The sequence below is a fragment of the Oenanthe melanoleuca genome, chromosome 6 (genome assembly GCF_029582105.1).
Source record: "Oenanthe melanoleuca isolate GR-GAL-2019-014 chromosome 6, OMel1.0, whole genome shotgun sequence".
Classification (NCBI taxonomy): Eukaryota; Metazoa; Chordata; class Aves; order Passeriformes; family Muscicapidae; genus Oenanthe; species Oenanthe melanoleuca.
In genome coordinates, this window is record NC_079340.1 from 27,288,726 (window position 1) to 27,301,631 (window position 12,906).

At 39.5% G+C, this 12,906-nt stretch overlaps 1 protein-coding gene across 26 annotated transcripts in view; it reads right to left on the reverse strand.

The window, feature by feature from the left end:
* ABLIM1 (actin binding LIM protein 1) overlaps window positions 1-12,906 on the reverse strand; it is a 189,317-nt gene that overhangs the window by 6,939 nt on the left and 169,472 nt on the right. For 13 of the 26 annotated variants that reach the window (XM_056494488.1, XM_056494496.1, XM_056494492.1 and 10 more), the window contains 7 exons: window positions 11,391-11,438; window positions 8,942-9,088; window positions 7,151-7,242; window positions 6,919-7,015; window positions 5,586-5,647; window positions 5,219-5,279; window positions 3,700-4,524 (listed from right to left, as the gene is read on the reverse strand). In XM_056494488.1, the coding sequence (XP_056350463.1) occupies window positions 4,487-4,524; window positions 5,219-5,279; window positions 5,586-5,647; window positions 6,919-7,015; window positions 7,151-7,242; window positions 8,942-9,088; window positions 11,391-11,438 (545 nt within the window). In that variant the 3' untranslated portion in view covers window positions 3,700-4,486. Of the gene's footprint in view, window positions 1-376; window positions 458-3,186; window positions 3,262-3,699; window positions 4,525-5,218; window positions 5,280-5,585; window positions 5,648-6,918; window positions 7,016-7,150; window positions 7,243-8,941; window positions 9,089-11,390; window positions 11,439-12,906 lie in introns of those variants that run through there. The other 13 variants (XM_056494499.1, XM_056494490.1, XM_056494485.1 and 10 more) reach the window with 5 other exon arrangements.

Consider the following 12,906-nt stretch of genomic DNA (forward strand, 5'->3'; position numbering starts at 1 on the left):
TAGACTTTTGATCCTCAAGGATGGCTGACTCTTAGCTAAGAGATGTTCCAAGACTGAACAAAGTATTGCTCCACTGCAATATGGATCTTATGAAACTTGTGCAGTTTTGGGCTTTTAGCAAATCCACAAGTATATAATAAAAGGCCTGAAAGCATGAGGGGATTGTGAGCAGCTCAGTCTACGAGCAGGGAGACAGAGATGTGGGAGATTGTTTGAGGAGATGCAGCTGCTTCCTCCCAAAGTCTCATTCCTCTTCCCCTGATTAGTGCTGAGAAATCTTCCCACATTTCTCAGGACCCACATTTCAGTGTCCACGCTTTCACAAACAAAAAACAACTTTAGCAGGAAAGAGCATTTAGGAACTTGCTTCTCTTACCTCCAGCCTGGTTCTGTCTACATCTTTTAGAATTTTATTTCGCCCTCTGTTGGTCACCATGAGTATTTCATATGGAAAAATCTGTTAACAACGTATAAAAAGGGGGAAAAGAGATATTTATATTTATAGTCTAAAGCAGACAGAACAAAATGTGTCTCATTTTCATAAACACACAAATATTTTTTTTCTTTTTCAAAGCAAGTATCAGTTGCTTGGTTGTTTTTTTTTCCCTCATCTTTTTTTCCCTGAAGTTGTATGGAAAACAAGCAGATCTGGACAGGGCCAGACCTTGTTTAGCATTGAACTACCTCATATTGTAAAGCCACAATTTTTATGGTGTATTTAACACATCAGCTGGCTTTGGTCAGGCAGAGTCCTTTCTAGGCAATATATTTCCTCATCCATCAATATATAAATTTATTAAGGTAATTGTATTTGTCACTCACTGGTCTAACTGATGGTTGCCCAAGTGTGGGCAGCCCTAGGAGCAGACAAAGAGTGGCTTTAAAAAAATGAAAGTACATTTAAAAAAAGGCAGCATCTCTGAATAAGCAAGATATTAATTAGTGGGGGCCACTGCATTCAGTGGAATTTATCACATGTATTTCCTTGCCTTTTTGGATAGTTAAAGAATTCAAACAACTAATAGAAAGAGTGCTGCTTGGAAAGGATTTCAGAAAATATTAAATTCTGATAATTTCTGGAATCATCCCTGGCAAATAAAATTCTGTTCTATTTTTTTCCCCCTCAGAGAGACACTTCCATGTCTGGAATGACTTTGGAGAGCTCATGTTCAGCCTGCCAGAGTGTCTCTAGAGCCCTTCTCATTGCATGTCTCTGTGGAGCAGGAAAGCAGCATTCCCAGAGCCCTCACCCAACCCCTACTCAAGTCAATGAAGTTTTTCTGGAAACTTCAGTGGCAGCTGGCTCAGCCTTTGCTGTCATTTATGGCTCTTGTCTTAGATGCCCAATGAGAACATGAGTGAGACCACCAGAACTCTCCTGGAGAGAGCTGAGCTATTATCAAATGCTACTAATTACATTACTTCATCAGAAGTTTGACTTAATCCACTTTTGCACAGTACTCAGCAATTAGTTCATTTCATTGTTAATTATCCCAATGAACTTTTCAAAAACATAATAAATAACATTCAGGCATCAATGAACACACCACTGATTTTATTGTAAGTAGTAATAATTTAAATAATGTGTGCTTACATACCAGTTGTAAGATATGATTCTTATGAGATTCTGACATTGTCACAATTGTACAATTAAGTCTATAGTTGGAATTACATTTTTTATGTTTGATACTGGAAATGGCTACCATAAACAGCAGTATAGGAAACTAAAATGCAACTTTTCATATTTAAACAGGCAGAGTTTAAGTCAAGATCTACGGTCATGATTACATTTTATATTTAAATATTCACAACAAGGCATGTCTCAATCTGAGCTGCAAGATGCACAAATTCTGTCCTTTCTGAAGAACCATTTGGTAACATCTAGTCATTCTTAGGATTATTAATTTTTACTTTATGTTTCATGCTGACTCTGAATTGGCTTTTTTTATTTTAGCAGGTGTAAGTTAAGTGTTGCACAACTGACATGAATAAAAACAGTGCCAATTCACACATCCTGAGAGTCTGGTATTACCTTTATAAATAGCAACAGAAAGTAATCTATTATCTCAGGAAATTTCCCATAATTTTTATAATTAAAATAACCATTAATAAATAATTATTAAATTTTGTCATTAATAATACTGACAGAATTTGCCACCCAAAATAGCATCCCAAATCACTGGGTACATCAACAGCAGCAGTGACTGTAAGAATTTCTATTGCACTGAAAGAGAAATTATTTGGAATAAAAAGCAGTATCTCAGGAGTCCCATGGTCTTATTTATAAATAAATAAAACCACTTGTAACTGCACAGTGCACTGGGGTCTCAGCCAGGGTTATTGCCTTGTACAGTTTGCCTGGAGGTGACTTGGAAGCACAAGAATTAATCTGGTTTGCAAAGTGAGCTCCTCACTTAACTGCAGAAATTCTGATCCTTGTAACTTTGGCAAAATCATGATTTCATGGAAGGTTCACTGGCAATAAAGTCATAAGATTTAAAACACAGCCCTGGTTGAATTCCCTCTATATATTAAATTCCTTTTTGACTCAGGCATCCTAGACATAGCTGTAAAAGCATTTTAATTTGTACCTTAAATTATAATTAGCAAATATTGTCTCTTTTTCCAATAAATCTCCTGAAGAGTTTCTCGTACAGGGAATTCAACACTATGGACAGGTCTCAGGCTGACAGTGCTGAGAGCTAAGGAACAGATCCAGACAGACATGTAGGTATCTTAGTTCCAGCCAAAGATTTCCCCTAATCTTTGGAATTATGACAACCTCAACAGTGTGTTGTGAGCCACAGTATTCTGTGTGAATACACAGTGTGAGCCACAGTATTCTGCAGCACTTTTTGGACTGGACAGATCTGAGACCTTCCCATTGAGTTTGGCCAGGTGCTTTGGCTGGTGAAAGCCTGACAGGGAACCAGCAATGGAGCAGATCCCATAACTTTGTCCCTAGAAAAGGTTCCTTAAGCCAGGAATCACCTGGGCTGCCCTCAGCCTGCCTGAGCACCAACTCCTGCAGAACAAAGCCCAGAACAAAGGGAGAGGTTTGGCACATAAGGAGCAGGGACTGAGGTAAAGGAAAACAAGGGAACTAAGACATTTCCCATATTTTATCTGCATTTCACAGCAAACCCTTCAATGTCTTGAAGGAAAGTGAATAACATCTGCACTTGCCTTTGGCTCCAACATGTTAGGCATAGATACTCCTCTGTCCATTCTCATTCCAGGGACATGACCATCCGGGAGGGACTGCATCGGATACAGGCACACATCAGACACAAAGGTTACACACACAGAGGGTAAAGGCACTCAAGTAGTGGTGACCACAAAGGTGAATTTGCCCTGAGACTTCCTTCAAGTCCTAGTTCTCGGTGTTATTATTTCAGTCATTGCCATGGCTGCTGTTCAGTACTCCTGTGAGGCAGGCAGGGGATCCCTCAGCCCCTCAGCCAGCACAGCTCCTGTCCCTCTCAGGCTGGTGACAGCCCCCCTGAGCTGACCAGCACCACTTTACAGGGGAGCCCGGGCACCCCAAGAACGGCTGGCCCTCTCCCACCCCAGTGACTAGGTGAGGCTCCTCTCTAGTTCTTCCCTAGCACTAATTCAGATCCCACCCAATGGCACAGAAAGTGCTCTTATACCTTGGGCTTTCCTTTATATAATTTACTGTATCAACTGAGGGATTTCTTTTTTTTTAATCTCTACAATGGGAAATTTTTACTGTGAACACACAGGGATAGGATAAAAAGGTGCTGTTTTGACACAGATACTAAATCTAAGGAAATAACATTTGGAGGACAATACATGGATAACTCTGCTCCCCTCCCATAACCTTACTCTATTTCCAATCATCATGATTTTGATAGGCCATTAACAAAATTATCCAAGTAATTAAACGATTTCTTAAATTGTCATTTCATATTGTGATTGTGCTGAGGAGCCAGGCAGACTCAAACCATTCTGAAAAAAAAAAACCCTGCAGGCAGTAATTGAAGTAAAAAAGGTTTCTATTTGCAAGCAGGCTTCTTTCTGGCTCATCTGAGATGGCAGCACTGTGAGAACTACTGATCAGCCATCTTGTCTGGAGAGCAAATTCCAGGCTAAAAATGAGCAGTTCAAAGCTCCTGGTATGAGAGAAAATTTCCTCTGGAAGAGACTTTCTGTGTGTCTCTGGGGTCAGTACTAGAGAGGCTGGAAATAAATCCACCCTCAAGTGTCCAGAGAAGATTATTACAGATAACTCATACAGGAAGAGACAGTGATTTTACAGAGCAAGTCACAGAACAGGTGTGAGCTGTCTCAGCTCTGGGGAGGTAACAAGGAGGAATCCGAGGCTGTGCCTGCTTTTTGTTGATAAGGATCTACACTGGTGATTATGCTTAAACATGCAGGAAAATCAAAGCTATTGTCTTAAGAAACCCTTCCCTGTAGCAGAAATTCAGAGTTGAACAAGTAGCTGCTTTAGGTTCTGCTGTCAGTTGATTGATGAAAACCCGTACTCTACCTGGAAGTCTGAAAAGCAAAAGAGAAATCTCATCAGCTTTAGGGTGTGGAAGGACAGGAATCAGTTACAATCTACCAGAGAATCCTTCTCTGTTTTCTGGTCTACCTGATTTTTACAAAATCCCATCTGATTCTCTAAGGCTTAGTTTGTAGTGTCAAACACTCCAAGTATTGCAATTCCTTTCATTATCTCTCCAAGTTTTTGGAGAATTAATTTATCATTCATAAATAACATTGTCAATTTTTATTTGGCACTGACTGGTACCACATCCAGCTCAAAGTCATAATGCAGATCATGAGCAGCAATGAGGATTAGAGAGCACATCTCCCTTTCTTCACTTCTTTCTGGCACATTCTTTCAGACTGCACAGTGGATGGTAATTTTCAGAGAAAGAAAAAAACCTCATAGAACTCAGTTCATATTCCTGATAATGCACATATTACTTGCTTTCCATTTCATTCAATGCTAAAGTATGAACAAGGATCAGTTCCACATAACAGATTCAGCAAAATAAACCAAACATTTTTAACAGGTATTTGAAGTGCTTTGAGTTAATTGAGTTTGCCAGAGAAAATTAAAAAGTACTGAGCAAATACAAAGTAATCAAATCCACAGCCTTAATATAAAACAGCAGAAATGATCAAACATCATAACATTTTTACATTTATTACTAACAGAGTGTAAAAGGCTCCTCATCCTTACCTCTAACAGCACCACTCACATCCCCATAACTGTTGTACTGACCAAAATCCGTAGAGACCGGCTGTAACAGGAAAGGAGGGACAGAACATAAATCCACAGTTCATGACTTCACAAGCAGGTTGGTACATGGGGAGAAATAAATTGCTTTAGTTCTTTTATTTCTCCTTTAATTTTACATCATTTCTTCCATTGCTTTCTTGCCTTTTTAACAAAGTAGTTTGTGGGAGGGGAAAATAAGTTTGGTCTGACTTCGGGTGGTTTTGTAAGAAACATTTATCAAAGTGAAAATCCAATACAATTGATATGGAAGCAAATACCATGGATAATTAAAGCCACCTTTCACTTCTCAAAATCACCATCTTCTTACCCTGTGAAGTCCATTTTTTCCATACCCAGGGAGAGAAGAGGTTTTGGAGGCTGAAGCATGTGCTGTTGAAGGAGGAAGGGAAAATATTTTACTGGAAAAATCCCATGGAAACAAAAAAACTAGAACACTTGAGGAATCACCTAGTTAAATACACAGTTAAAAGAGCCAAGCATACACACAACCAACTGAGACACACTGACTTAAAGAAACTCAGTCCCAAACTCAACATAAACTTCCAAACATTCTGTAAGTTACAAATAGCTTTATCATGCCATGGTGGCAGGCATTAATAAGGGACACTGGCTTTTCCAGGCTCAAAATCAAGGTGGTCTCCACTGGATTGAAAATAATGCTCATGGATCATCCATGGCATCAGCTTCGGCATCACCCTGATTCCAAAAGGGAATTGATGACTGCATTGAATATTCCTGCAAAGAGGGATGGGCACATCTCAAACAAAGGAGTTCTTCAACCTGTGCTAAGGTTAATAAAAAAAATCAAAAACTCTGAGTTGAGCAGGTAGACTCTGGCCTTGTAAAAATTAAAGACAGTGAGTGAAAGCCATAGGAATCCTCTCCAAGGCCATCAAGGCAATACACTTATAAAATAGGGAACACAAGGAAAATCTTAGTTTGCTCCAGCTGCAGCTGCTCCAGTGGATGACTCCAGAGAGACTCATGTTGTCTCTTCTTGGCTCAAAGTACAGCTTCTGTGTTACAATGGCTGGTGAAGGAAGAGAGTAAAATAAAACCCCCAAACCCTTCTCTGGAGAGGTGAGAAAGCCACAGCTGTACATCAAAATATGCAATGAGGCAAAGAACCTAAGTCACCAATCTAAGTTAGCTTTTGTGCTTTTGCTTTGGAACAAAATACACCCAATGAAAATGTCAGCACAGGTCAAAACACTGGCCAAGTTTGGAACATGCTGCCCCACTCATCAATAATGCTGAATTTCTTCCCCTGGGAGAAGAGACTAAACAGGGATAGGAATCACCAGTGTTGCTGTAATTTAATAACCCAGCCTATTAGCATGTGTGTGATGTCAAATCACTGAACACTTCCCCTCACTCTTTATCTATATTAAAGAAGATCTCTCCTCAAAATTGCCTGAAAATCCTCAGCCTCATATTTCTTCTAATTAAAAAACAACCATGACAATCCTCCCCTCACCAAAACCAGGAGATGAATCAGGCCACTCTTTCAGATCACTACACACACACACACATCAAGCAACTTTCCCAGCTGCCTCTCTCCTGGGACATTGCTTGATATGTGTGCTCATGGTGTTTAGTCCCCATTGCTCATGATCAGTTTTACAGCCTCCATGAATTACCTGGAGAATCGTAACGACTGGCAGAAAGGGCTGACCTACCCCGACTCTCCTTCTCCATCTCTTCCTTCAGTATTAACTGTCCCAGACCAGAGTTGAGCTACAAACAGCAATTAAAAAAACACACATCAATAAAATAAAGCTGACCAAGAGAGTGGTAGGAATTGCTTACAGAAAGCAAAGGGGCACATTTGGGATGTGCTCAGAAACAGCATGAGGACAAGCTTATAACCACCTTCATGAGCTGCTCCTCCTGCAGCTGCCGGCGTCTCTGCAGCTCCTCATCATCCTCCTCCCTTCCACTGGATCTGCGCCTCATGTCAGCTCCTGCTTCCACAAAACCACAGCACAGAGACAGCTTTGTGCATCAGTTCCACTGCAGCTCCAACATTTCAATGCTAGTTCAAAGTACTGGTCAGTTTGATTTGCTGAATAAACAAAGCAGTGTTTTCTCGCAAAGTCAAAAGACTTTTTCAAAATTCCTTCTTAGTAAAACTCACTTGGGTAGCCTGCCCAATGGTATCAGGCTTGTTATAAACTAAACAAGAACTAAACTACACACAAGTTCCAAAACAAGCAATGGTCCTAGATACAAAAGTCATGATTCACCAAAACAGAGAAAGGAGCTCATGTTGCTGGTTCTGGAAACACAGGGTTTAATAACACCAGCAACTGGATCACAGCTGGAAACCTAAAGTTTGATTTACATTTACACTTTAATCTAGACTCAGAGAAGCAAATCTGAATTACCATTTCAAATGGAAAATTAAACTATGTTAGTCTCCTAAATAACCAGTCGTATTTGAAATAAAAAACACAATTTGTTTTAGTCTAAAATTAAGTAAACTGATTTGATCAACTGGATAAAGCTAAAATAAATTAATGCACAGGTTTTCTACATTTTAGATTCTTAGTTTTTGTTTATTAATTCTTATTTTCTCAAATATTCTTAAGAAATAATCCAGTCTGGATGCCAGGACAATTCCATGAATATGTAGGATGTGCTATTGCTGCAAGCATTTAGACAGCAGTTCTATTTTTTCCTGCACAGGACTTTATCTGATATAGTTATTTACCAATCCTGTGCTAGACAAACTCAGTATTTAAAGTATGTAGCCATTTCAAGTATGTAGATGACAGAGATTCAAGTATGCTGATGTTATTCCTGTGACTCAGGGACTCTACACTGTCAGGTTTGTCAGGCTGCAATCCCAACTAAAGGACATTTTCAAAAAACTGCTGCTGCATGTGCAGCCCCTTCAGCTGGTCTCTGAGCTCTCCCATCCTGTGTCTCCTCTCCCAGAATTTCTGTGAAGATCCCATTGTTATGAAAGCCATACATTCCCTCAGAGAGACCAGAAACAACATCTCAGTGCTTCAGACATGACTTCAGGAATGAACCAGATTAGATCGCTCTTATTTTATGCTACAGGAGTCAATAAAAATGAGAGGGAAAAAAAAAAAAACCCAACCAAAAAAATTTAAATTGATGATGTACATGGATTAAAGAAAAGAAAGTAAGATATGTGTAGTGCTACAACACAGAAGAAAAATACAATGTCTGTAGAAACAGTAACTCTGAAAATCAGGAATTATTTAGTCTGTTAATTGTTCCAATTCAATTGTTGCTTCTTGCCATGAAATTAGTCATGTGGCTGGAAACAATCATGTTTGCTGTGGAATTTTTGCTATTAGTTTAGGACTAAAAGATTAAACAGAATAACTAAGTCAGGATTGTGTGACACACCACACTTTTTCAGCTACTGCACTAGAGTTCAAAAAATTTGCTTATGGGTTAATATCTGTGTGATCAATCCCAAAGTCCTTTAGCAAAGCCTCTTCTACTCAGTGCAATTCAACAGTTTTAGGTTCAGACACCCTGTGGTCTCACCAGGGGAACTGCACTTTGTGGTGAGCATCTGCAGTGACACCACCTTTCCTACACGTTTTTCCAGCTGCACTGTTCATGTCCCCTGGTCACCAGTACCTTTTGAGCTGCAGAGAGGAAGGGTTTGTGTTTGCATACCTATGGCAGCCAGGGAGGGAGGGCCTGGCCAGTGGTCAGTCTCAATCTTTGGTATCTCGTTGGGTGCTGGTGCATGAGCTGCTGGGAACTTGGAGGACTTGATGATATCCTCGGAGGACTTGCTCTGTGCTGCCAAGGCAGCTGCATCTAGATGGCAATCAGGGAACTTAGCTATGTAATCATCTGGAGCAGTACAAAGGTCAGCCTTATTCTGGCAAAAATTTCATACTTTACAAGAAATTAGTTTTCAAAAGCAAACGTTTTCATGTTTTGCTTTACCAATTGAGGCTTGAAGCAAAACAATGCCTTTCTCTTGCCAATAGATTGGAATCAAACCTTCCTCTACTCCCACATCCCCACCCCAAAATAACCCCAAATCAGCTTTGGATTTTACTGGGGTTTCACGGTATAAAAATGTAAGAATGATGGAGGCAAGAGGGAGAAAATGCAGCCTAATAGTATTTGCCAATATCTCCCAAGGACAGCTGATTATTTATGAAAATGAACTCAGATTTATGTACTAATAAATTTTCCCTCTAGGGGAAGAATAGTAATAGATTAGAGTAACAGTACAAATTCTAACAACTACTGATGCTAATTATTTCTTATTGTATCTGTGAAAAGCTGCAAAACAAAGAAGAAAAGAAACCTGAAACAAATTGTTTAACTAGGGGATTTTTTTCATGCTGCATGCCCTTGCTCAGAGCATGCAGTAGTAGTAAAAGCAGATATGAACTTATTAATAAATACTAAACTCCATTAGGGTCAACTTGTCAGGGCAAGGCACTTGCAAAGCAATGATCCCCACCAATAAAATAGCTTGGTAGTGGCTTGGCTTCCAGTTAGATTCCATTTCAAGCCAAAGCCTTGTAAAAGCATGTGAGGATGTGCATTATGGCTTTCTCTTCTTGACATTAAAAAAAATAAATAACCTAATAGGATTCAGTGTACATTAAACCCAACCTTCACTACCTCTGAGCTGGAAAACATTAGCTAAAATCACCTTTGCATATATGAAGCTATTGTATCAGAAGCAACAGTTCTGGATTTTCTTTTCTTTCTTCTTCTTTTTTTTTTTTTTTTTTTTTTTTTTTAACAGAAAGACATCTTTTAACAAAGTGATGCTCTGTGTTGCTCATCCAACACGTTTAAGCAATATCAGTTTTAGGTGTCATTGGGAATTCTGAGCAGTTGATGACTGGAAAACTCTTGTAGGTGTGGAGGAAGTTGGTCAGAGTTTACAAAGCATGACTTCAAACAGTACTTACGTATTAGAATTGGTGATGTCAGTGGTTAAACATTCACATGTTAATGGGAGGTGAGGAGATATATTTAAACCATAAAAATAAACAGAAACAATGTTAAGGTTTTTTTTCAAAATGAGCATATGGTTTGAAACTTAAAAAAGAAAGAGGGGAGAACCCTTATGTGATACCAGAGCAGTGTAATCTGCAGTGCTCACTCCTGACTACAGAATGGACTTGTGGGCTTTCCTGCTCATCCCAGCTCAATGGCTCCCAGCCAGCTGTGCATCTAAGCCCCGTAGTGCTGCTGGTTTGCTACTTAACCCTGAATACATTTCACTGGATTAAACACCTGCAAAGGGATGAAAATTCACCCTATGAATAGTGGAGTCACTCATCTTTCACTGAGGTAAATAGAAGCCATCTCCTATGCACAGCTTTCTGTTCACAGCAGGAGAGAAGAGTGAACACACTCCTTCATGATGCAGCCCTCCCCTGTGGGACTAGAGACAGGCAAGGCTGGGGCTTCTGCCATCACTGTCATTGCAGACTTGCTGTGACAACACCAACACCTAAAAGCCTACAGCACTACCACTGCTGTCCAACTCAGAACCCAAACACCTGGAAAAACAAGTACAGCAAACTACTTGAGCTGTGTCACAGGGCTGAGAGTCAAATTAGCCCTGTCAGTGATAAGTCACCTATAATATCTTCACTAATTAAAGATTCTTATTTAAAGCCACATTAAAGGTACATTCAGAACTCCAGTCTGATTATAACATCTCCATCTTTGCTGTTGAAATAAATTATTGTACTGTATCTGTTTAAGATAAGGATATTTCATGAAGTCCCTGTCAGAGATCAGTCTACTGTTAATCCATTTTAACATGACCAGTACCTGTATTCTTAAAATACAAACTTAAAGAAGAGAAATGCTGGAAGGTATCATAATGCAAACAGCGAAATCCCAGCTAATGGCAATTTTGCCATTCATACTCACATGGCAAGATTAAACCATATTATCCAAACAAAACAACAAGCTTTAAAACATAATCACTTTCCAGGACATGCAATTACAGCTGCTTCAAGCTTGGACTACTAAATTTTTCTGCTTGCAAAGTAAAAACTGAATGCTTTTCACTAACTGCACAGCTTTTAATTCAGTTGACACTCCAATTTTGAAATAAAAGGGAAAGGTCATTTACCGTGTTGTTTGTAGATAGGCGGTTTCCTGTAAATGTTGACACCTTGATCTGTGACATTAAGAAACAGAAAAAAGGGAATGTGAAAATGACTTCAGTTGTAGATAAAGATAACTCCACCACTAAAGCAATAGATAGACCAAACCAAGGATGTAGCACGAGAAAAAGCCAGAAAGCTGTTTCTAGTATTATACAAAATCAGATTATTTAAAGAAAAGAAAACATAAGAACAAGTGAAAAGTCAAAGACATGTGGTATGAAGTCCTTTGGAGCTGATTCTGTAACATGTGGATGAACCATCAATTTTGAAGTGGGAGAAAAGAGAAGAAATGTAAGCAGGCAATACATTTCAATGGTGAAGATACAAGCCATTTGGGGGAAACTACCCCAAATAACTTTTGTGGAAAATTGTGCTTCAGTCAGAACAGCTCAATTTTCTTTCCAACTGACTGGCTGGATTGAACAGAGGAGAATGCAGTGAGCCTAAAATTCACTTCAAAATCCAGAGAACAAAATAGCTGCCTAGGACACTGCTTTGAACAGGCAACAACAGCCACACTTCAGTGAGTCAATGGATTCTTTATGCAGCGTTCACTGATATGTTAATAATTCTCAAACCATAAGGACAGGTTTTCTTTCTTTTTTGTGTAATTTTTTTAATACAAGGCCCACCATATTGCATTTTACCTATGTAAATCAGAATAAAAACAGAACTCTAATGCAGTAAATCTACAGCACGTCTAAATGACACCATATTTTTCCAAATAATAATCTTAGACAGGAACCATTTTGTTCTAAACTACCTTCCCACCCCAGCCAACATTTCACGTATTCAGCACAGCTACAAATACAAAAGCTAATCCAAAATCAGCACTACAGTGCAAAAATGTGCCAAAATCTTATTAGAAGAGCAAATTGAGCTACAGGGAGCTAGAAAATTAATGTCAGAAACCCATTTTGCTACTTTATGCTGCCTGAAAAAAGTTTTCAGTTACATTAGAGTGAAAGATGAAAAGGAATTTCAGAAACACATGTGCTGTATCACAGATCCAATTAAAATGTTACAGGAGACAACTTTGCCTTTGGCATTACGGAAAGTTAAATCTAAAAATCTATTGAAACAGAGGCAAATCTTACTCTGCAGAACCCTACATCCTTAAATAAGCAGGCAAACTCATTGCACATGAAGACTGTGGTATTTAATTCCTGTGTGGGATGTTTATGGCCACTTGACCAGCAAACAGGTAGAACATTACAAGGGTAGTCATGCAGTCCTTTTGCACACACATCATCACAAAGCTCCAGGGAGGATGGAGCACTGCTCCTTCTGTGGCTGCATGGCCCCAGCTGGTGAGGAGAGCTCCCCCACCATGCTCCACTTCTCACAGCTATTCATGCAATTAGGCTTGAGTTTAGGTGAGGCACCGAGAGCCAGGTGAGCTTAAGCGGTTAAAGAGCTGAGCTCAGCCAAGCCAGGTCACCCTGACTGCAGGGGGTGTGCACAAACTGTTTATCTGCC